This window comes from Chenopodium quinoa, unplaced genomic scaffold, assembly GCF_001683475.1.
Source record: "Chenopodium quinoa cultivar QQ74 unplaced genomic scaffold, ASM168347v1, whole genome shotgun sequence".
Lineage (NCBI taxonomy): Eukaryota > Viridiplantae > Streptophyta > Magnoliopsida > Caryophyllales > Amaranthaceae > Chenopodium > Chenopodium quinoa.
The window spans coordinates 558204-581583 of record NW_018743020.1 but is presented as its reverse complement, the minus strand read 5'-3'; the positions used below and the strand labels follow the sequence as shown (position 1 = coordinate 581583).

The window sequence follows — 23380 nt, the reverse complement described above, 5'->3', positions numbered from 1 at the left end:
AGAGACCCAATCACTTTAATTTTCTCATTAATTACTCCTTAATCAAGTACTAACTTGACCATCGGAGGCGGATCTCCAATCATCCGGAGCATCCGTTTGTTTTGCAGGTACAGGCGTCCGGTTCCAGTCTCGGAATTGTAACTCTCCCGCAGGACATCAGAAAACCCCGAAACACCTTTCACCTCCATTATTGGTCGAGTTGAGTATTTAATCTTTGGAGTGATTAAATTCATGTTCTATCCAATATATTTCATGAACCAATCCAATTTCTAGCTCATTTCCCTAAACCATAACCTATTTTCCACTTTTCGTGTCCACATCGCAAAACTGAGAGAAACTGATTTTATGGATATACAATTTTGATCAAATTATTATTTTTTTTGGATAGGCATTTAAATAAGCTTTCCAACCATATATCATAAGCCCAATTCCGAGCTATAACGAAAAAGATATGAGCAAAACACCAAACTCGGCCTAAAACCGACACCCTTCCACTAAAACGACCATATCTTAAAATCTACATATTATTTTGACTTTATTCAAATTGGGTTGGAAAGTATACTTGATAAGCTTTCCAATTATATATTATATGCCTCATTCCGAGTTACGGATCAAAAGTTATGATGGTTTTAAAAACAGGTAAAAACCTGGAATCACCGCGCAGTGCAATTCCACCGTGTCACGGGAAATTGCACCGTCTGACGGTGGAAATCCCCATGAAACGGTGCCCTTTCTGTGACGCGGGGCTATTCCGTGTCCTATTTGCGTTCTTCGTACCTAAACAACTCCCGCGTCACGGCATTTTCCACCGTGTCACGGGAATTTACACCGTCTGATCCATAGGTTGTACAACTCGTACTTCTTCCTAGAACTCAGCATATTACCAAAACAAGTTGACGCTTGTGCAGTATACGGGAATAAAAATTCGGGCTGACTTAAAGGGACTATGACTCGATTTTAGACATATTTATTAGCTAAAATTAATTAATTTATTAATCAAACAAAGTCCTTTAGTCATTAATTAGTTGATTAAGTCTTAACACAAGTCAAACAAACGGTTAGGAAAAAAACATATAGTATGCACAACAAATAATGCACAATTAGTCAAGTAGTCACACTATGATGCAATGAGTTTGCAACCTAAGTGACAGGGTAAAGTCGTATCCCCTAATCAAAAGTAATACCTAAATCCTCTAACTAATGTAGATAGGAAAGTAGGGTCGATCTCCACAGGGAAACAAGTCTTTCTATTCCTAATTAATTAATATAATCCAGATTATGAAGTAACCAATATTTATATTTAAATATGAAACTAAACTACTAAGATTGAGAATAGGGAGAAAATAATATATAAAAGGATCTAGGGCATAGGTTCACCAATAAATAATACTCCAGGGTAAAATAGGGTAATCAATCATTGACATTGCACAAATAACATGATTAACAGGCTCTCGCAATTTATTAATCAACATAGATCTAACAGGCTCTCGCAATTTACTAGATCTAAGTTCTTATTGAAAATAGCCTTTAATATCAAATTAACATCTGCTCGATTCATCAATTCAATATTGTTATACTTTTACAAGCCGCAATTGTAAAACGTTAAAACAATTCAATAAGAAATTATCATGCAATATCAATAATCAATAATAGTCAATCATCAATGCATCAATTAACCAGATTGTAAAGGCTTTCTCTACGTATTACAATCACACAATTAATTTACCGGTATTAAATCTCATCTCTCGAATCTGGACTTAACCATTTATAAATTAACTTGCCTATTGAAACTAGACCTAAACATCAATTCTCATCTGTCGAATCTCGAATCAATATTGTCAAACTCATGCATAAAAGATCAGGCCTAATCTAGTCACAGAGCATTAAATCAATCAATAGGAAATTAATCTAGCATTGATAATTAACAACAACAAATTACCCCTTCATATTATTTATGGATCCCCATAAACCCTAGAAATAAAACTACTCACACATATTAAAAACTAAGATAATCAAAGCAACAAAATAAATCATGATGAAAGGAATAAAATAAACAACTAAGATTAAGGGAAGAGAAATCGTTACCAAAATAAATCTGGAATTAAGAGTAGATTAAGAACAAAGGTTTTTAGAGAAAGAAATCTAAGAGAACAATTAATAGAGTAAAGAAAGTGTAAAAAGGAGAAGAAGAGATACTAAAATCGTATTACGGAGGAGTATTTATACTCCGTACAAAATTCCTAAACTAAAACAAATTAAAACGACGTTAAGCGTCCACTAATAAATACACGCGCCCGATCGGGCGAGGCACCGCCCGATCAGGCGCGCTTTTTTTTGCTCATAATAATAATCTCGCGCCCGGCCGGGCGCGTCACCGGGCACCAGCCTAAGCTTCTCCCGCCCGGCCGGGCGCGCCTCCGGGCGCCAACCTCTTTGGCCGGGCGGCTCATTTGGGCCACTATTTGGACTACGATTGGGCTCCAATTCTTCGGGCCAATCTAGGTTTCCTCTTCCGGTCTTGAATACTTGGTCCAAATGCCCCGGTATCACCTATACCGAGCCCTTAATCACCGGTTCGATGGCTCTAACCGGCCTTGGGCTTTAGAATCTGGTCGTGCTTCTCCAATGTTTGTGATTGCTCCAAAATATCTCGGGAAAATACTCCAAAAGCATAAATCCCTGCAAAAGTCAACCAAATCTACGAAAACACTAGAAAACACCAATTAGTAATAAAAGTGGCTCTAAAGAGCCAAAAACACTAATAATTATGACCAAGGGACGGGGTAAAATACTGTATAATATAGACACATCACTAACCATGGCTCTAGTTCTCTCTAAAGTTTGGGATATGGGTTAGTCAATAAAGGGTACATGGTTAAATGTCCGGATGCACCGCGCGGAAGCCTAACCGTGAAGGGTTGGCGCGAGTGGATGGGACATCGCGAGTTAAGAAAAACTCGTTTGCATGGTTTGGTGAATTCAACATTCTCGGATGTACCCTTTGTTGCTCAGAGCGTTCAATCAGGTAGATGGAGCATGAATTCCTAGAAGGTTATGTCCATATGTAGAACACATATGGGTTTCAAAAAAGTGAGAAAACTCAATCAGGAAGTAGGATCGAGCAAACAGTGCTAAAAACTGGCCGAAATTAGAACGCATATTTCTGGCTCGGTATTGGAAGAACTTGGCGCCAGCAAACAGAGGCCGGCGCCACAATTTGGCTTTAGGGCCTTGCGACAGAAACTGTCGCCTGGCGCTAAATTCAAATAAGTGGCACTAGACTTTGTTTCCTGACGCTAGTTCCTACATGCCTCAGCAGCTTTCTGTGCTCGATAAAATTTTCCAGTTTCGCGCAGCATTATTTCGATCCTAGTTGTGAAAGATATTCCTCAAATTTCCTATGTGTAAAAATCCTATGTTTTAACTCATTACGGATGGTCTTTCCAATGAGATCTTTTTTATGCATATGACAATAATGTTAATCAAAATTACGCACATGAAATACTTAGAATTTTTTGAGTCTCGTCCACTCATTCTAAATCATTGCCGAAATAAATTTCAGGAATTAAAATAGAAATCCTCTCCAGTGGAGTCGCCAAAAACTATAGGGAATATTTCAAGCGTTAATCCCCTAGCTTGAACCCCACTGTGATCATACACTAAAGTACGGTGGCGTCCAAAGGGAAATACGATAGAGCAAAAGAGTCGCCAACAAGTTGTTTAGGAACTTGTAAACCGTTCACGAGGTGAAGGTTACACCCCTTAACGATCCAAGAGATCGTCAACTCCATAAGGTCTTGAACCAAATAGGGTTTGGGGATGAAGGTACAAATCTAACCTAAAAGAGATTGAACCTGCCCTAATAATAGGCCTCTACTTTATTCTGATCGTATTCATGTGCGCTTTCTGACTAACATGCAATTAATAGGATTAACCCTAAACCTGTTTATCTATGTTGGTTGAATATAATGCACAAATAAACTATTATTGGCGATCACTTGAGTTATAATCATAATTAACCCTAAACAAGATTATTAATTATCTTATTAAACGTGATTACAAGTACCAATTCCCTTTAAACATGTATAAAAGGTGTGATCAAGCAATGAAAATAAATATAATCAAGCAACATAATAATAAACAATAATAATTAAAATCATAATAATAATAAAAATAATAATTATAATAATAATTATTATTATAAAAATAATAATCATGTTAAAGCATAACAATAGCAAGATCCTAGGCATGATACTAACAAGATTAATAACAAACCCTAGCATGTCACTAAGCATTAAAAATCAAAGCTTTAACCCTAACATGATACTAACAACCATAAATATTAGGAAGAACATAGGAAGCATCATACTTTTAATCATATTTGATATTAAATTTACCCTAAACATGATACTATGAATTTATTGTTGTCACCCTAAACATCAAATTAAGGAAAATATCCTAACATGATGCTAGGAATCATAATAACAATCTAAGAATGATTTCTATATAATAACATCAATAAAAACCATTAAAGTACTTAGTTGGATGCCTCGTACCTCTTTCTAATAACAAAATGGACACGTTAGTAACTTCAAGGAAAATAATAATTAAAACAAATTAAATTAAATAATTATTAAAAGAGATATTTGGGACCAAACCCTCAGAAATTAAAACCTTTCACGTCTAGGGCGAAGGCAACTTCGAACAATGCTAGGTGTTTCTAGTGCTAATGTATGAGGAATTGTGTTTGTAAAAGGGTAGTTTAGAAAAGAGAGAGAGAATCAAGAAATTCTTTGAGAGTTGGTTAATGAAAGAGAGATAATTGATGATTAAAAAAGGGGAGATACGACCTTTATTTATGGAGAAAAAAGAGGGTCGAAGAATAAGAAAGGAATCCGAATTCGAATCGAAATAGAACTCGATGGACATCAGTTTTTGCGGATTTTGTTTTTATCATATCTTTTGATCCAGAAGTCCAAATAAGGCATATGATATGTCGTTGGAAATCTCTTGAAGTATAATTTCTAACCCAATTAGAATCAGATTAAAATATTTTGCATATAAAAATATATGGATGAAATAGTAGGAAGGTGTCAGTTTTGGATATAGTTTCATATCTCATTCATATCTTTTTCGTTATAGCTCGGATTTAATATTATAATATATCATTGGAAAGATAATTTCAAGATCTATCCAACCATATAAGATTTGGATAAAGATTATGAGGCACGAAAATAAAATTTGACTGTCTTTGAAAATCTTTAAATTCGAATAGAATTAGGATTTAAGAAAAAGGAAAGTTTTAAAAAAGGAAAGTTTTTATTTAACTCAAATTCTTTGATTTTATCTTTTCAAAAAGGATAATTAAGATCTTTTAGAAACTTATAGAATCTTCTAATTAATCCTAATTATTTTAGGAATAGGATTTAAACCTTTGGACCCTCCACATGATCATTGGGTCGTAGGTAAAATCCGATTTGGGCCCAGTTTAGTATTTTGGCCATAACTTCCTCATTATTCATCGGAATTGGACTTATAATATATTGTTGGAAAGGTCTTTTCAAGCCCCATCCAACTAAATCATTATTGGACCCATATCATGGACCAAACTAAACATGAATGCACGTTTTTCAAAAATAGGGTAAGAAAAGAAATATTTTCAAAAACAGAAAGAAGAGATATTTTAATAAAAACATCCTCATCACTAGACTTTTCACACTTTCGCTTTGTTTGATATCAAATGACGTAAAAGTTATTCATCACTGGGTTTAGTTTTGGGGAGACACATTTGGGTGTCTACACTTATGCTTCTGATTTCATAGAAAATCTTGCTCTGTTAAGAAAACCATTACAACAAAAACTCAAAAAAGAAATAACTTGGAACTGGAAGTAAAGTGATTCCAAAATTGTTCAAGATTTAAAAGCTATGTGTAAAGATCATCTTGTACTAGCACTACCTACTAGTAAAGATGATTTAATTCTTGAAACAAGTACTAGTAATGAGCACTAGAGTGCTGTGTTAAAAATCAAAGAAGGAGAAAGACTCTGTAGATATAACAATGAAAGTTTTAATAAAGTTGAGTTAAATTATCCAACCATACAAAAGGAAATCCTTGCAGTCAGTAGAGGGATCGAGAAGTTCTTAATTTTCTTAGCCCCTAAGCAGTACTTAATAAGAACATATTGCAAAGGCATACTTGGTTTTGTTAAAAAGAATTTGTCTACTATGCAAGCGCAAGGAAGACTCATGTGCTGGCAATTATGGCTTAACCAATTCTCTTTTACTGTTGAACATATACAGGGATCCGAAGAATTCTTTGGCAGATAGTTTGACTAGAGAATTAGCCAATGGCAAAGAAGCACAAGACATCAGAAAAACCTCTTGCCCATCAACTAGAAAAGATGGAGGCAGAGAGAAAAACTCTTATTGAAGAAACTAATAAAGCAATGGAGCGGTTTCACCCTCCAAATGGGCCTTCATGGAGGATATGATTTTTTCATAAAAAAAAGAGATCTCGAGATGGTTTGATTAAAAGTTGTCATGTGGCATTTGAAGGTTCATAATGTACGAAGTAATGGTCATGATCCTGCGACTCATTCCAGATATTCAGAATATGACACTAAATAAAATAAAAGATAACGAATTTAGATTCCGGTACGATATAGTTGTATTAAGGTCATACAAGTTGTATGATGTTTTTGATATATGGGAAAGTAGAATAATGTTCAACACCAATTCAGCGTGGGTATTGTGTCAATTCATCCACATTCTCTGGAATGGAGGGCACCATATGTGGCGGAACACTACAAAGCTTGGGATTATGGAATGGTTTATAACATTGTACCATTTCCTAATAATAATACTACTTTCTTTGAGAAGCTCACAAAATTTCAAAGGTATATATTTAGTAGAATTTATGATGCAACAAAATACAAAGGAAGAATTGAAAAGGTCTAAGTGCAAAGTGCAAACATTGAAATGGTTGAAGGAAAAGTTAGCTCTCCACATTTCCTGATCATGTTTGAAGATGTTCATCGCAAAATCAATATCCAATCTGTATCAAGCACAGACGAATAAAAGATCCTACAGAGGCAAGAGCTTATGGATTTTTCTATATTACTCAATATCTTAACCAGTTCATAACGATAAAGGAAGAACCACCAGTCATAATACATGTGGGAAATACCACAATAGTAGCACTTGAATGGTTAAGAAATTATTTAGAAGGAGTATTATATGGCGAATCAGTGTATGATTATCTTGAACAAGTTGAAACTAGGAGATATTTATCCTTAGAAGGAAAAGAGCACTTATTGAAGATCTTTGTCACATGGGATGAATCATATGCTGCCAAATGTGTGATGGATCTCGGTGTAGAAGAAGATAGCCAAATGTATGTCCATGATGAAGACAGTAAGGACAATAAAGGTGGTCTACAAGATATGATGGAGTCCTGAGCCCACACCAGCAATTATGTACGTATTATACTTTTACTATTGTAGCACGTTTTATTTATCTTTGGAAAAGCAATGAACGATATTCACTTGCTGAGTCGTGGTTTTCTGTAAACCATAGAAAGTATCGGTGACCTTTGTAAGCCTTCCCCTATATAAAGGACATTAGGCAAAGAAGTCAAGGCAGGCTTGAAGTGAGTTGGCTAAAGCATTTCTAAAAACAAGAAAATTCTCTAGAGAAAATCCTCACCTTAAGAGATAGATTGGTTCTCCATCTCTCTTAAACTAGAGAAAAACTCTATTGCTTGTCATGTCTGTTTAGACTTTCTGTTTTTAATTTTGTAAGAAATGAGTGTTGTAATCTTTTCAAATTAAATAAAAAATTTAATTTCAAAACGGAACATTATTCTTTCAAAACTTATGTCACAGATGAGTTATTTTTATGTTTAAAAGTACCATCACAAATACAATAGAGATTGTTTGAGTAGAGACTACGATTCAGGTAGGAAACGAATTAGATCTGTGTTGTGCTTGATTTAAAGAAGACATGGTTGGGGTTAGCTACCTTGATAAAGCGGAAAGCTCAAAATGCCGGAGGTTCCATTGTCAACTAAGTCAGGTATTGGTCAAAACTCTCTAAGTAAAACATATTATATTGCGAAGCATGGAGGACTATAAAATATAAACCTTAATCTGTTTAAGATATAAGTAGTAAAGTAGTGATAACTAGTACCAATAAAAGTCATATAAGTGATTATCAAATCAAATAATAGTAATAATTAGTGTATTATTAAAAACTGCTATTTTAAATTAAGGTGCTATTATTAATTTATCTAGTACTGTTATTGATTTATTAAGTTAAATAAAATATGTTAAAAAAATTGATATCACTTGGTGGTATTGGACTAGGTGACCTATAGAGGGAGGGTAGCGGACGACTAGCGATCATCATTCCCCATTGTCGGATAGTGTTACATTGGCACAAGAAGAACATTTTGGATGGTTAGCAAGCTTGTGACGTGTCTCGCTCTTCTGCTTCAGTTCAACATTTTTTTAAGTAAGCGCACACTCTCTGCAACTTCTTTGTCTTCAAAACCACCAAACTCCTGCTCATTTGCCATAGTAAGTTCAACAAAACTTTGAGTGTTTATAATATTTACTAAATTCCTGTTTTTGAAATTTTTGAGTTGATTGAATTATTCAGCAACATAATTGATGTTTTAGTCGAATCGATCACTTGTTTGAATAATGAATCGGATGATTATGTTATCAGAGTCTGAAATTGCATTTTTTAATTTGATTATTCTTGTAGAAATGGTTTGGATGAAGAGAATTTGAATTGATGCTTTAGTCGAATTGATCACTTGTTTGAATATTGAATTGGGTGATTATGTAATATCAGAGTCTGAAATTGCATATTTATTTTATTTTATTTATTTATTTATTTTTAATTAATTTGATTATTCTTGTAGAAATGGTTTGGATGAAGAGGATTTTTGTGGATGATCACGGGGAATAAGATCGAATAAGTTTTTGATTCATGTAGCCGACAATATCTTTTTTGAAATAACATTTTGGTGCCGTCGTTGATGTCATTCTTGTAGAAGAATTGGTGAATTAATTGAAGTATTATTTATTATAAAGTTACGTGGATGAAGTTCGTTGAATTAATTGAATTCGTATAAAAAATTAGGTTATTGCACAATGACAAGTTCTAGGAGAAACACCAAGTTTTGTGATGAAGCAAGTGGTAGTTCTGCTGGTACTAGCAGTGAACATTTTGATCATGAAATTGCCCAGCTCACAAAACTTAGATCAGGACCTAATGAGTATATTAGTAAATTGTTTGGTGGGAAGAACAAGGATTGGATTTCGCCAGTGAAAATGTTGGCTGCCCGCGAGAGTAATTTTTTTCGAAAATCAAAATTCTCAATGGCAGATGGTTGTCATATGCTTAGTAGATATTTGCCTGTTAATGGACCTTACTTGGTGGACCAAATGGAAAGCTGTGCATATGTCTCGCAATTTTCATCTGACGGTTCATTGTTAGTTGCAGGATATCAGGTATTCTTTTAGTTACTTGTACAAACATGGCTGAGGCTTGCCAATATGGTTTATCAGTTTATACGTATTGAGTTTTGATCTTCTAATTATGTTTTTTTTGGACATAGGGAAGTCACATTAGGGTATACAATGTTGAAAAAGGGTGGAAGGTTCAGAAGGATATATTGGCTAGGAGCTTGCGTTGGACGGTCACTGATACATCCCTATCTCCTGATAAACGCTATCTTGTAAGTTTGTGAAATTTATGTGATTTGGTGTAAAAAAACCCTTAAGGTATTTGTTACTTATAGGGCAATCATTTTACTTCTCTAAGAGGAACCCTTAAACCTTATGATTATCTAAATTGATTGTTTTGACCCTTTAGAGGCGTAGATTCCTTGCACAGTTATTGTAACCACCAGATTTGGAAGGGTAAAACTTATTGTAATCATTTTACTTCTCTAAGAGGAACCCTTTAACCTTATGATTATCTAAATTGATTGTTTTGACCCTTTAGAGGCGTAGATTCCTTGCACTGTTATTGTAACCACCAGATTTGGAAGGGTAAAACTGTTAATTCAACTGTTTTGATATGGAAAATCATGATAATTCAACCATCTTTTGATTAACTTAGAATATTTTAAGTTGTTAACGACAAATTTTCCTACATTTATAAATATATAATGATTAAGAAAAATTGCATAATCATTAAAATTTCCTTTTAAAAAATTCAAAGTTAGACAAGGTTTGATCCCAAATGTTAGAATTATGTCCTTTTGATCTTATATAAATGGAGGAGAATCATTTGCATGCTTGAGTGGCAAATTACTTTATCTGTATTTTGACTAAATCTGTTAGATACTAATGCTATGGATGTTGAATGTCTTATACATGATTTGCATATTGTATATGCTGAAAAGTAATTTATTTGCTTTTGGTAAACATCTCTTCTAATGCTCAATGCTTTGCTAATCCTTGATTCGAGGTAGTTATTACTTATTAATGCTTTCTTGTTAATTCATGTTAGCTTTTACTACCAGCAATTTTTATTTTTTTTTTTTTTTTTTTTTTTTTTTTTTTTTTTTTTTTTGTGTCTACTATGCCATTAGTCACTCTAATGAACCATGATCTACCACTTCCTTTTTATACACTTCAGATCAAACTATTATTGTTTGGTTGTTTATTCAATCTCCATTTTGAATAATGCTAGATAAACTTGACTGTGACTCTTCTCAGCTGCCCATGTTGCGGTTGGTCTTATTTTGTGTTGATATATGCATTGAAAGTAACTAGACTACTCTGGTATGGTTAAACTTTATTTATACTTGAACCTTGTTGCAGCTTAATTTATTGGAAGAACATGGACAGTAACCTAGTGTAGTAGTGTTAGGCTATGTAAAGATCAAATGAATAGATGATAGTTTAACTATGTGCTATGTCATCTTTGGCTATAGATATTATACTGTATCATTACTGGCTTCCCTAGTTGTCGCTGCCCTCTTGATGCCCCCGCCATCATCAATGTTCCTCTTTATCTCTTTTTTTATTGAAATTGTTTAGTTCTGGTGGGTTTTGGGGGTTTCAGGGGCCAGTGGGCTGGTTTATGAGTCGGTGGGTTGATCTACATTGGGTTTCGGGTGGTTGAGTGTGGGTGGGTTTCGGGTGGGTTGGTAGCTTTATGGGTGGATGAGAGGTGGTTTTGGGGATAGATGGGGTGGTTCGAGTAGTGGGTGGTTATGGTGGGGTTTTGAGTGGGTATGAGGTGGGAACCGGCAGGGGCAGGGACGGAAATGCCAGTGCAAGTTTGGGTGTTGTGATGGTTGGGCGGTACTGGAAAAGGCAGTGTTGGGTGGTGCCAATGAGGCGATGAGTAGTGCGCTTGGCAGTGGTGTAAGGTATTTCAAGAAAGGGAATGGAAATAGCATGGGAGGTGGGGGAATCAAAGTAGAGGACTATAGGGAGAATGGAGAGGGTGAGGGGAATAATTGAAATGTTGTTACAAAAAACAACAGGAAATAGCCTAGTTCATTCTCTTTCCCATTGATCATTACCCCATACCAAACACCCCCTAATTATGTAAATAGTTAGCTATTGTGGGATAAAGGAACTATAAAGCTAAGATTCGTGATTTGTTATCTTCATTGAGTTGATGCTCATGTTACCATAATTACTAAATCATCTAGATTCTAATAGATTCACTATGGTGTTAAAATATTGTCATTACATATTGGCTATTACCATTCTGTGCTAATTCTTTTTCATTCATCCATCTAGCTAACATAGGTTTGGTATTTGCAAGTGCAGGTTTATTCAAGTATGTCACCCATTGTTCATATTGTTGACGTGGGATCTTCAGTTATGGAGTCTCTTGCAAATGTTACGGTATGTCTCAAATTAAGTCAGAAGTGGCTTTTGGATTTTTGGTTCATTCATGATATGTTCCTCTTTCATAAAACAGATTAATAAGATTACTAATTTATATTTTGTTTACTGATATGTGGATAGATGAGTTTCCCAATTTGGTGGGGTTTTTATTTATTTATTAATCATAACCCTATTATTTCCGAGTCTTGTTCAGCCCATTGTGTTTTCATCCCTTTTTAATTTCTGAACATGGACGTCAGTCATGCTCAACAAATTTTTAGAGTGATGGCAAGAGTGTCAGAGAGAGGGTTGGAATTTGGCAGAAGCTAACTGACACATCCCCCCCCCCCCACCCCACCCCACCCTCTTTTTTTTTTTGGAAAAATGGAAGTAAAAAATAATCTTACCTTTGCTTGCTCTTCTGAAACCAATCTCACCTTTCAATTATTCCAAAACAATCCCAACTTTGAACGGCTTAAATTTTGTCATTGTAAGTAAATTTCAGCTATTCCTCTTAGAGGATACCTTGTTCTCTTTGGTTGAACTGCTTCACATTGTAAATAATATTTCGTTAGAAAGATGAATATTATAAATTTTATTTTCTGATATTTTCTATTTTGTACATGTTCATTTTGGCAAATATCAACTTGTTTACAATTTCTGTGAAACTGGGAAGTAGTAGCTAGGGACTGCTAAGATAAACAAAGTTGTGTGTTATGTACTACACGCTCTAGGAAAGAAAGTTGCAAGAGAATTAAACAAGGAAAGCTTGAATTGATTGATTGCTAATGATTTAAGGGGATATAACAATAGCTTTAGGCTATCAATCTCTCTCAAGTGACTTGAGGGCACAAGTCTCACCAAGTTTCACTCAATTTTCTGGACAAACTTCTTGATACACAAACTACCTTACTTATACTAAGGACCCCTAATGGTCAAGCTGACCTTAATTTAATACATGTGGTACTTAGCTAAAATAGAAAGACCATAAACAGACATAAAAGAAACTGATGGCTTTCCTTCCCTAACTCTTTCTTAATTAAACTTGTCTTGTTGCATTCCCCTGCTGCCGCCCCTAGCGATTTGCTGCTGTCAACCCTAGCTGCTTCCCCCTTTTTGCGCCTTGTATACACAAAAAGAGGTGGTTGACTGGGGTTGTTGACCCAGTCCATAACATTGTGCATTATGTATGCTGCAGCAATAATTTCTAGATTAATTATTCTCATTATTACTTGTTTAAACTCCCAAATAGCTATGTCGTTATATGAACGTTAACACTGGTAGATGTATTGAGCATAAACTTAAAGATTCTCAGTCAAAAAAAAAAAAAAAAGTATGCTATCGATGAATACAGCTGTACAGTTAAGTCTTAATCCTGGAGTAGCAAACTGTAGATTCTAAGTTGACAAGTAATTTATGTCAATGATCATCATCAACTTGTTCAAAGTCTTATCCTTATCTTCTTTCTTTCTATACCAAAGCTATATTCCAACCTGTATAATTTCAGTTCTTTTGTTTTCAGTGCTAATACTGTTGGCTTATGCTATACAGATATAATTAATCATTAATTTTTAAATGTAATACTGCTTTAGGAAATTCATGAAGGTCTGAACTTATCAATAGTCGATGGTGAAGACAATGGGGATAGCTTTAGTGTCTTCTCTGTAAAGTTCTCAACAGATGGTCGAGAGATTGTGGCTGCAAGCAGTGATAACTCTATATATGTCTATGATCTTGTAGCAAACAAGCGAACTCTCCGAATACATGCACATGAGGTATTTCGGCTTCTATAAAAGTCTTATTATTTACCTATGCTTTGTCACTGTGTGCACCTTTTCCAATTATGTCTTGAGGAAGCTTCGAATTCTTATGAAGTATATTTGTTTTCCTGGTTAATACATTGGTTATACATTGGCCTTCATCCTAAAGTTATTGTATCTTCGGTTATGTTATGTCCAGAAAATTTCCACTTCTGAATGTGTATGCAGTAAACTTTTAAACTTCCTGATTCACCCTTCAATGTAAAGATGATACTTGTTAGAAAATGATATCTCTAGTCTTTTATGTTTAATTCGAACTCAAGTATTAGATAGGATAATTTTTGGTGCCCAGTAACTATTTACTAGTAGTAAAATACAAGATCATAATGTGACCCTTTTAAAGGTGGGTTTTTCTTAGAAAGAATAGTTTTAGTATGCAGGAATAAGAGGGTACGTCACATTTTTGTTCCTAAACTAATTTTGTAAGTAAGAGGCCCATGATTTAGAATTCACTCATTCTTAGCATTATGTATTAGAAAACCAGATCTCTTACCCACATTATTTGTAATTTTTAATGTGATTGATAAATCCTTACAAAAAGTGATTGAAACTCGCGTACTTTAGAAGAAACTGTCAAGTGTCAGGTTTCTGAATTTCTCTTGGTCTTGAGATTCTTTTTTAAAGTGTAGTGTGACCTGCTTTGATATCTATCCTACTAACTTAAATTGGCTCTCCTCTTTGTTCCTGGAACGTGGTTGTAGAAAAGGTCTCTGTGCAGTTGGGCGGGTGGGAAAGGCTTAGCTTTCATGACTTACACATTGTTGTAACCTTCTCTTGTATTTTCCTTCCCCATCAAGCTTCTGATGGGTGTAGCTGGCTGGAGAGACTTATGAAAGATGTTTCGTGGTTTGAGAGACTTATGAAAGATGTTTCGGGGTAGGTGAGGTCGTGAGGGTAAGTGGTATCACCTTGTTAGACAGGCCTATGTTTGCATTTCAATAGAGGATGGTGGTTAGGTTTTGGTATTTTGGCGTTGGAAAACATTGTTTTAGTGACATGACTGCTGTTATATTGTCACATGGCAGTGTCTCGTTACTGGAGGTTATTTGTTATGGTTGTCATCCCTTGGATTTCCACTTTTATTCTTCCAGGTTATTCATTGTATATGAAGTTTTGAAGGCGAGAAGGGTATAAACTAAAGGTCCTTTTTATTTATTGATTCCGCTGAATACAAATTTATAATACGTAATAAGTCAAAATATTAAACTAAAACAAATGCTACCTAGAAAATTGTCCTTCCTTATATTAACTTTAAGTATGCCATTAATTGCATGGGAGTATATCCATGCTTGTTCTAACTTCTTACATTTTTAGATTATCCTAGATTAGGATTATGCTGAATGGAGTGTGTAAAAAAAAAAAAAAAAATGATAGGAATTCTTGAAAATAAAGTTACTTCTTGCATAGCTGGTCGGATGGATTTGAGATATTGTAAAATGATGGACAAAAGGGAACTCCTTGTTTTGATTTCCTTTAGCTCAACTGCATGCAAGCTCTTAAAATATAGGATTGAAAAGAAAAAAAAAACAGTAGTCCCTTAGAACTAAATTCCAAATCGAAGAAGAATATTCACCAACTTGCTAGCTCTTTTAAAAAGTTTAGAGGTCTCCGATCCAGTACTGACCTCATTGTTCCTGGTACTGTTTCTGAGTCAGTCCCACAGTCTGATAATTTTGTTCTAGAATCTGTTCCTTGAGTCGTTGATTTCCTTTTTCCCTAGATCCATATCATAAAATAGAAATTGTTCTCCGTACTATTCTTTCCTTTTTCAGGATTTGGTCAATACATAACATGCCATACCCCTGAATTGCCAACTCATAGGGTATAGAAACCATTGACCTATAGCTCAAAAGATTAGTTAATGTCTTTTGCAGTGCTATCCTCTCTGATGGCAATATGGCATCGCTTAATTACTCTTACCAAACAAGGTGGTAACAGCTCTAGAAGCCTAAACCTCTAGTTAAGGCTTGGGAAACTTCTAACAACTTAAGTTTATCATCCACTCGCGTGTGTGTCGCATGTGTTCAATTAAGTTATATGAGCTGTGTTATTTACTTATTTGTGTTATTGTGGTGGTTGAACAACAAATTAGGCAAATTTCTTTTTATAAGGGATTTTTTTTAATACTGTGAAAAGGCTGAATGGAGACTTCTTCCCTTGGTCTGGATATTGCGCTGCGGGTTTATGTTAGTTTTTTGTTGCTAAAGTTCTTATTTACTTTAAGCTTCATCAACTCTCCCATTTTGTAAAACAAGGTTTGGCTTCTTTAAACATAAGCAGAATGTGTGAGTTTAGCCTCATAGTTTTCTTGTAGATTGTTTGATTTTATCTCTTGTATTACTGTTACAAGTGTGTTGTGGATTGTCTGTTTCAGGAAGATGTTAATACTGTGTGCTTTGCTGATGAATCTGGTCATCTGATATATTCTGGAAGTGATGATAACCTCTGCAAAGTAAGTCGTTTAATTGTTTTTGCTTAGATAATTGACAGGGTAAAGTCGTATCCCCTAATAAAAAATAATTCCTAAATCACTAACTAAGGTAGATAGGGAAGTAGGGTCGATCTCCACAGGGAAACAAGTCTTTTTACTCCTAATTAAATATTATAATCTAAATTATTTAAGTAACCAATATTTATGAATGAATAAGAAACTAAACTAAAAAGAGTAGGAATAGGGAGAAAATAATATATAAAAGGTTCTAGGGCATAGGTTCACCAATAAATAAAACTCCGGGGTAAAATAGGGTAATCAATCATTGACATTGCATAAATAACATGATTAACAGGCTCTCGCAATTTATTAACCAACATAGATCTAACAGGCTCTCGCACTTTACTAGATCTAAGTTCTTATTGAAAATAGCCTTTATCAAATTAACATCTGCTCGATTCATCAATTTAATATTGCTATACTTTTACAAGCCGCAATTGTAAAACATTAAAACAATCCAATTAGAAATTATCATGCAATACCAACAATCAATAATAGTCAATCATCAATGCATCAATTAATTAACCAGATTGTAAAGGGCTCTCGCTACTTATTACAATCACACAATTAATTTATCGGTATTAAATCTCATCTCTCGAATCTTGACTTAACCATTTATAAATTAACTTGCCTATTGAAACTAGACCTAAACATTAATTCTCATCTCTCGATTCTTGAATCAATATTGTCAAACTCATGCATAAAAGATAGGCCTAATCTAGTCACAGAGCATTAAATCAATCAATAGGAAATTAATCTAGCATTGATAATCAACAACAACGATTTACCCCTTCATATTATTTATTAGATCCCCATAAACCCTAGAAATTAAACTACTCACACATAATAGAAACTAAACAAATCAAAGCAATAAAATAAGACATGATTAAAGGAATAGAATAAATAACTAAGATTAAGGGAAGAGAAATCGTTACCGAAATAAATCTGGAATTAAGAGTAGAATTAAGAACAAAAGTTTAGAGAGAGAATTCTAAGAGAATAATTAAGAGAGTAAAGAAAAAGTAAAGAGGAGAAGAAGAAGTGATCCTAAAATCGTATTATGGAGGAGTATTTAAACTCCGTACAAAAATCCTAAACTAAAACAAAGTAAAACGACGCTAATCGTCTCCTAAATATACACGCGCCCGATCGGGCGAGGCATCGCCCGATCGGGCGCGCCTTTTTTTACTCCAATATAAATCTCGCGCCCGGCTGGGCGCGTCACCGGGCGCTTCTCCCACCCGGCCAGGCGCGGGCGCCAGCCTTTTTGGCCGGGCGGATCATTTGGGCCACTATTTGGACTTCGATTGGGCTCCAATTCTTCGGGCCAATCTGGGTTTCCTCTTTGGGTCTTGAATACTCGGTCCAAATGCCCCGGTATCACCTATACCGAGCCCTTAATCACCGGTTCGATGACTCCAACCAGCCTGGGCTATAAAATCTGGTCGTGCTTCTCCAATGCTCGTGATTGCTCCAAAATATCTCGGGAAAAATACTCCAAAAGCATAAATCCCTGCAAAAGTCAACCAAATCTACGAAAACACTAGAAAACACCAATTAGTAATAAAAGTGGCTCTAAAGAGCCAAAAACACTACTAATTACGACCAAGGGACGGGGGTAAAATACTATATGAAATGGACACATCAATAATTCGGCATCCATATTCGTTTCAAGAAGCAAGTCGAATATTTGGTTCTATTCTTTGGAAAATTTCACATACTCCATACCTTTTTCAATATGACGTGAATACTTGCACCAGTCTTCACAGTATTTTTTATAATATATTTTTTTTATTTTGGTGCTCGAGATAGTAAATTATGTATGTTCCAAACTTCCAATTGCTTATTAATGACAATGAAGGAAAACTACAGCCCTCGACTAATGTAGCCCTTTTCAAAATCTAATCAACCAAAACAAACTACAAGCTGGGCATCTTTGAACTTCAATAGCAAGTAATCCAAAGGAAGGAACCTAGCAACCTTTTGAATTTTCTATTGGATTAAAGCAGAATTGCAGAAAATATGACTATCGGAATTTGTATTGCTGATTCATTTTCATTCAGATTCCAATTCCCTGGTATTTTCTTCTTTAATGCTTAGCGGTGTTCACTATCCTAAAATTATGTTGGTAAAACTGTACTGAGTGGCTAGAGAGATTTAAAGTGCGGTTCAGGCCTTGTTTCAAAAAAGTGAGGTTATCTCTTACACATTGTTTGGATAGAAGATAATGGAAGGAAAAGAAAAGAAGAGAAAGAGAGGGGGACAAACTTTCTTGTTTGGGTAAAGGATTGAGGGAAGGAAGGGAAAGGAGAGGGAGGGATCCATTTTCCCTCTCTCTTTAATAAGTATAATCCCTCTAAAATTGGAGAGATTTGGAGGGAAAATGGAGTTCACTTCCCCCTCCCTTTCTTTCCCCTTCTCTTCCTCATATTTCCCTCCCCTTCCTTTCCTTATTTTTTATCCAAACAAAGCGATAATGTATTTGAATTAGATTCTTTCTCCTAATTTGAAAAATTGCTGTGTTTAGTTTAGGCCAATGTTTCTAGGTGTATGAAATCTGGTGAATGAAATAACTTTACTCCTGCTAGTGTATATGTTTTTGGTAGAGGAAGAATTGATAAAAAGTCATTGGTGGCTTGCTGATGCTGGGTGAGAGCAGTGACTTGTAGGTGAGTGTTGATGGGGAGGGGGGCTTACTTTTCGAGAGATAGTGGGGGAACTTACTTTCTAAGAGATAATCTAAGAAACTGATTAGATCTGTGGGTAATTAATTGTTTCATTGTTTAATCTTATCAATTAATTTAAATGATTGTAAAATTCTATCTGGGGTATATTCGTAAGCATTTTCCAAACGACAAGGCACCTCAAAATGTAAAGCTTTGAGTCTATTTTTGTTATCTCTTTATCTTTTTTGAACTAAAAGAATTTATTTCTCAATTACTATAATATTCTGTTCAAAGAAGCTGCACCTGAAAATTACAAACCTGTCATTTAAACAATTCTGTCAATAGTTCTCGTGTTTGTTACTTGGTTACTAGTCATGTATGTTAAGCTGAAGTTCTGGCCTTTCTATTTCATGTTATGACCAGTTCCAAATTTGTGTCCAAGTATGGATGCTTTTGGTCATGCAAAAATTTAATGAATATCATGTCTTGTACTGCCATTTTCATGTCTTTGTCTGATACTGTTCTACTTATTTGCAATCTTAACCAAAATAAAGTGCATATTTCTTTTAGGTGTGGGATAGGCGTTGCCTCACATCAACATGTCAACCTGCTGGAACATTAATTGGTCATCTGGAAGGCATTACATTTATTGACAGCCGTGGTGATGGACGTTATTTTATATCCAATGGGAAAGATCAGACTATCAAACTGTGGGATATTCGTAAAATGTCTTCTAACTCTGAATGGTAAATTTTATATCCAATGGTAAATTTTATAACCATTAAATAACATGATACATCCTTTCTTATGCAAAGCTTTAATCTTTAATTGGTACAGACCTCCTAATATGTAGATCGTAGAGTATTGAAAGTAAAACTTGAACCATCATTGATATTGTACTAAGAGATCTTTGTCAGTCAGTTCTTATGTTGTGTTACTGTTTATAGTCTACGTGCTTGTTGAGCATAACAATTTTTTTCTTTGTGATTCTTTCAGTGCTACTACACCAAGAAACTATGATTGGGATTACAGATGGATGGATTACCCTGAAGAGCTTAAGAAGTTAAGACACCCAAATGACCAATCTCTGGCTACATATAGAGGTCATTCAGTCCTTCGCACTCTAATACGTTGCCACTTCTCCCCGGAATACAGGCAATTATTTTCTTCTATCTTGTCATGATTTAAGAGATCTGCAACAGTTTTGCGTTACAACAATTTGTTGCCTAGTCAATGAGTTTTGTTTGAAACATTTTGAGTATATTAAATGCTTTGGCTAGAAATCAAAATTTTAATTTTTGGTTGAAGATATTCTATAATTGACTCTAATTATCCTTCTCAAGATGATAGGGGCCAGTTAGAGCTTGAGGTACTAGTGCCGGCTGAAATAACTGCTCTATTGCTGCCACAAAAGCACCTAAGCTTCTATATTATTAAAATGACTGATTTTAACATCTAATGATTTTTCAAAATTCTGTATCATGAACATTATACACATAGCTAGTGATTTCACTTGGTGAATTTCTCCTTGCATCTATGCTATTCATGAGAATTATTCGATGGTACATTGGTGAAAATACTCCAAAATAATGGTAGCAGGGATTTTTATTTTCACATAGTGGTTGCCATTTTACTTGTTTTGTGGTGTTGGTCAAGTAGCATTTCTTTGCTTTAGATTCTAATGCTTGTGTTTTCTTGTTGCAGCACTGGTCAAAAATACATTTACACTGGATCAAATGATGGGACTGTCTATATCTATGATTTGGTAAGTAGTGATTTATACCTCTTGTGCTTAATGAAATTTATTTTGGATCTAACATATTATAACCTTCATAAAACAATTTGCACTCCCATGAACAAGAGTGGTGTTCTAATAAAAAAATAAAATATACTTTTACTTCTTTTTAATTAACTTTCTTAATACCCGTGAAATCAGCCCAAAAGGGTCGTTCTTTCGGGGATGAAGGGAATAATATGTTTTAATCGATTTGCGCGTGAAAAATGTTCCGTTAAAGGTTTTGGGGGCTATTTTGTCTCTTAAGGGTCTAAATTGAGCTCAGATTTGGCAAAAAAATAACTTAAATGCCTCGTTTTCCTTATTAAGTAATGTCTCGATTTACGTGTTTACGTTTTAATACTTAAAACGAGGCATTTATTTTATTTTATTTATTTTTTTTTTTTTTTTTTTGTAAAATCTGAGTTCAATTTGGATCCTTCGGGATTTAATGGAACATTTTCCAACACGTAAATCGATTACAAAATATTAATAAATTGAGAGTAGGCCCCACTAACGGTATTTTTAACGACGGGATAACGGCAAGGTTACCGCATGGAAACAAAATGTATATTGGGGTTACAATGTAGAAAGTGATATATATAGGGGCACAACGTAGAGAAGCGAAATTAACAGAGTTTCTATATAGAAAAACCTTTTTTATTTTTACGGGACTGAAAAATTTACATCTCTTGACGATGATTCAAAGTATAACTCCAATTAAAAAAAAAAAACTCCAGTTATATTAAGATCCCACGTTTTTGGACTCGTAGTATCTATTAACTATTACTCCCTCCGTTTTTAAATACTTGCTTCACTTTTCTTTCCCGACCGTTTTTAAATATTTGCTCCAATTCTATTTTTGGAAAGCTTTTACAATATTTAATTCATTTGTCATACTTGGTGGATCCAACATAATACTCTTTCTCCTCCTATTCTTCCACTACTTTTGTTTTTTACAATTTTTTATTTTCTAACTAACCTACTACCTTCATATTTTATTATTTTATCCAATTTCTTTTAAAACTCCGCGCATGGAGAAATGGAGCAAGTATTTAAAAACGGAGGGAGTACTAAAACAAAATGTAGATGATGTCATCAATTTCTTAAAGTGCTTACCATGTCAAACTTTCACAAAAAAAAAAAAAAAATTCCCTCCAAATTTAACATATGATGTCATTAATATTTTTATTTTTTGTTTTGCTAGAAAGTAGGACTAATTAGGTGTGAAACTTGAATTTGACATCAATATTGTTGTATATACTCCACACTACTTTTGATATTTATAATACAACAATCTTAAATAGACATAGATATTGGTAGCTAATTATATATATTTTTTTTGAACAAATCAATAATACACATTTTTTAAGATTTTTTTTTAATAGTTATTTATCTTCCACTCTAAACGTATAAACTTATTGAATTATACATTTATACAACATTAATACGAAGTATATTTAATCTAACCATCATTTTTATATATAATTAATAACATAGTAAATATTACATTATGATACAACATTAAATAATAACCATTTTTTTATGTACATTTTTTTAATAAATATTTATATAATAATTATTTAAAAAAAATAAATAATGAGCCAAATCATATTAGAAAGTTATCAACAACAAAAGATAAAATATATAAAAATTACTAAAGCCACCGTAACGCAGGGGTACTACTCTAGTTGTCCTAACAAAATAAAAGGGGGAACTCATTGCATTGGGAATTGAGATGCCAATATTGTGGATTGTATAAGTCCTGTCCTTTTACATATTTCTTCTGTGTTAACAGATTTGCTTTACTTAAACTTGTCTCTTTTCTGCTTAACTAGGTAACTGGAGCGTTGGTTTCCAAACTCAGTCATCATGAAACTACAGTGAGAGATTGTTGCTGGCACCCTTATCTCCCAATAGTCATAAGCTCATCATGGGATGGGATGGTTATCAGATGTGAATTTCGAGGCGATGAAGTAAATCCGCCTCCTCTTAAGCGAAGACGTCGTAGAAGATACTTGATATAAACTTAGCATTGGCCGTGGATCAAGCGCGCTGACTTTTATAACAAGAGCTGTAAATTCCGATGACACTGGTTTGTAGATTATAGAAATTGCGTTGTAAAGTATGCCGGTTTTTTTTCCTTCTGTTCAACGATTTCCATGGAAGATGTTAGAAGATATCGTAATTCCTTAATTATGACATTCTTAACTAAATCCCAGCCTCGTCCATGTAAGCAAAATGCTCAAAACAAAAAAATAAAAGGCGGTTTTCTTGTAAAAAAAAAAAACTGCTATTTAAACAAGCCAAACAATACTTACAGAAATTAAGTAAAGACTATAAAGAAAAATCTCACATCAAAAACATATTTTTCTCCAAATTTATTAACTTCTCCACTAAAGAACAGGCTGTAAACCATTGATAACGTCCTTGTGTCTTTTTAAAATGCAGCAATCTCACAAATTCGTGCAGCATCAAAGAGCGACCTCACAACAATGCTATTTAAATGAGGGTAAGTTGGGATTTTTGTTAAAAAAAGGTCATAATTAAAGAACTTTATTACGTAGTAATATATTCTACTCCATCCGTGTTTTTTAAGTGACACAGTTTAACCGACACGTAGTTTTAGGAGATTTTATTGATTTTAGATGTTAGTGGGGTAGGTTGGAGGAGTGAGAAATGATAAAGTAAAAGAATGTGAGAGGAAGTGGGGACCATGAAAGGAGTGAGAAATGATAAAGTAAGAGATAGTGGGGTGAAGATATAT

At 34.3% G+C, this 23380-nt stretch overlaps 1 protein-coding gene across 3 annotated transcripts; it reads left to right on the top strand.

Moving 5' to 3' along the window:
* The first annotated feature begins 8370 nt into the window (after positions 1 to 8370).
* LOC110729977 (LEC14B homolog) lies at positions 8371 to 22829 on the top strand. Of its 3 annotated transcripts, none has more exons than XM_021909761.1 (10): positions 8371 to 8512; positions 9149 to 9519; positions 9627 to 9746; positions 11803 to 11880; positions 13455 to 13637; positions 16057 to 16134; positions 19410 to 19585; positions 19836 to 19994; positions 20544 to 20604; positions 22452 to 22829. In XM_021909761.1, exons 1-10 carry the CDS (start codon positions 8455 to 8457, stop codon positions 22638 to 22640), a joined length of 1473 nt encoding a protein of 490 aa, XP_021765453.1. In that variant the 5' UTR covers positions 8371 to 8454; the 3' UTR covers positions 22641 to 22829. The 3 variants fall into 3 exon arrangements, with proteins under 3 accessions (XP_021765453.1, XP_021765455.1, XP_021765454.1); XM_021909763.1 differs by having other exon boundaries at positions 8405 to 8577; XM_021909762.1 differs by having other exon boundaries at positions 8405 to 8577; positions 8928 to 9519.
* The last annotated feature ends 551 nt before the right edge of the window (positions 22830 to 23380 follow it).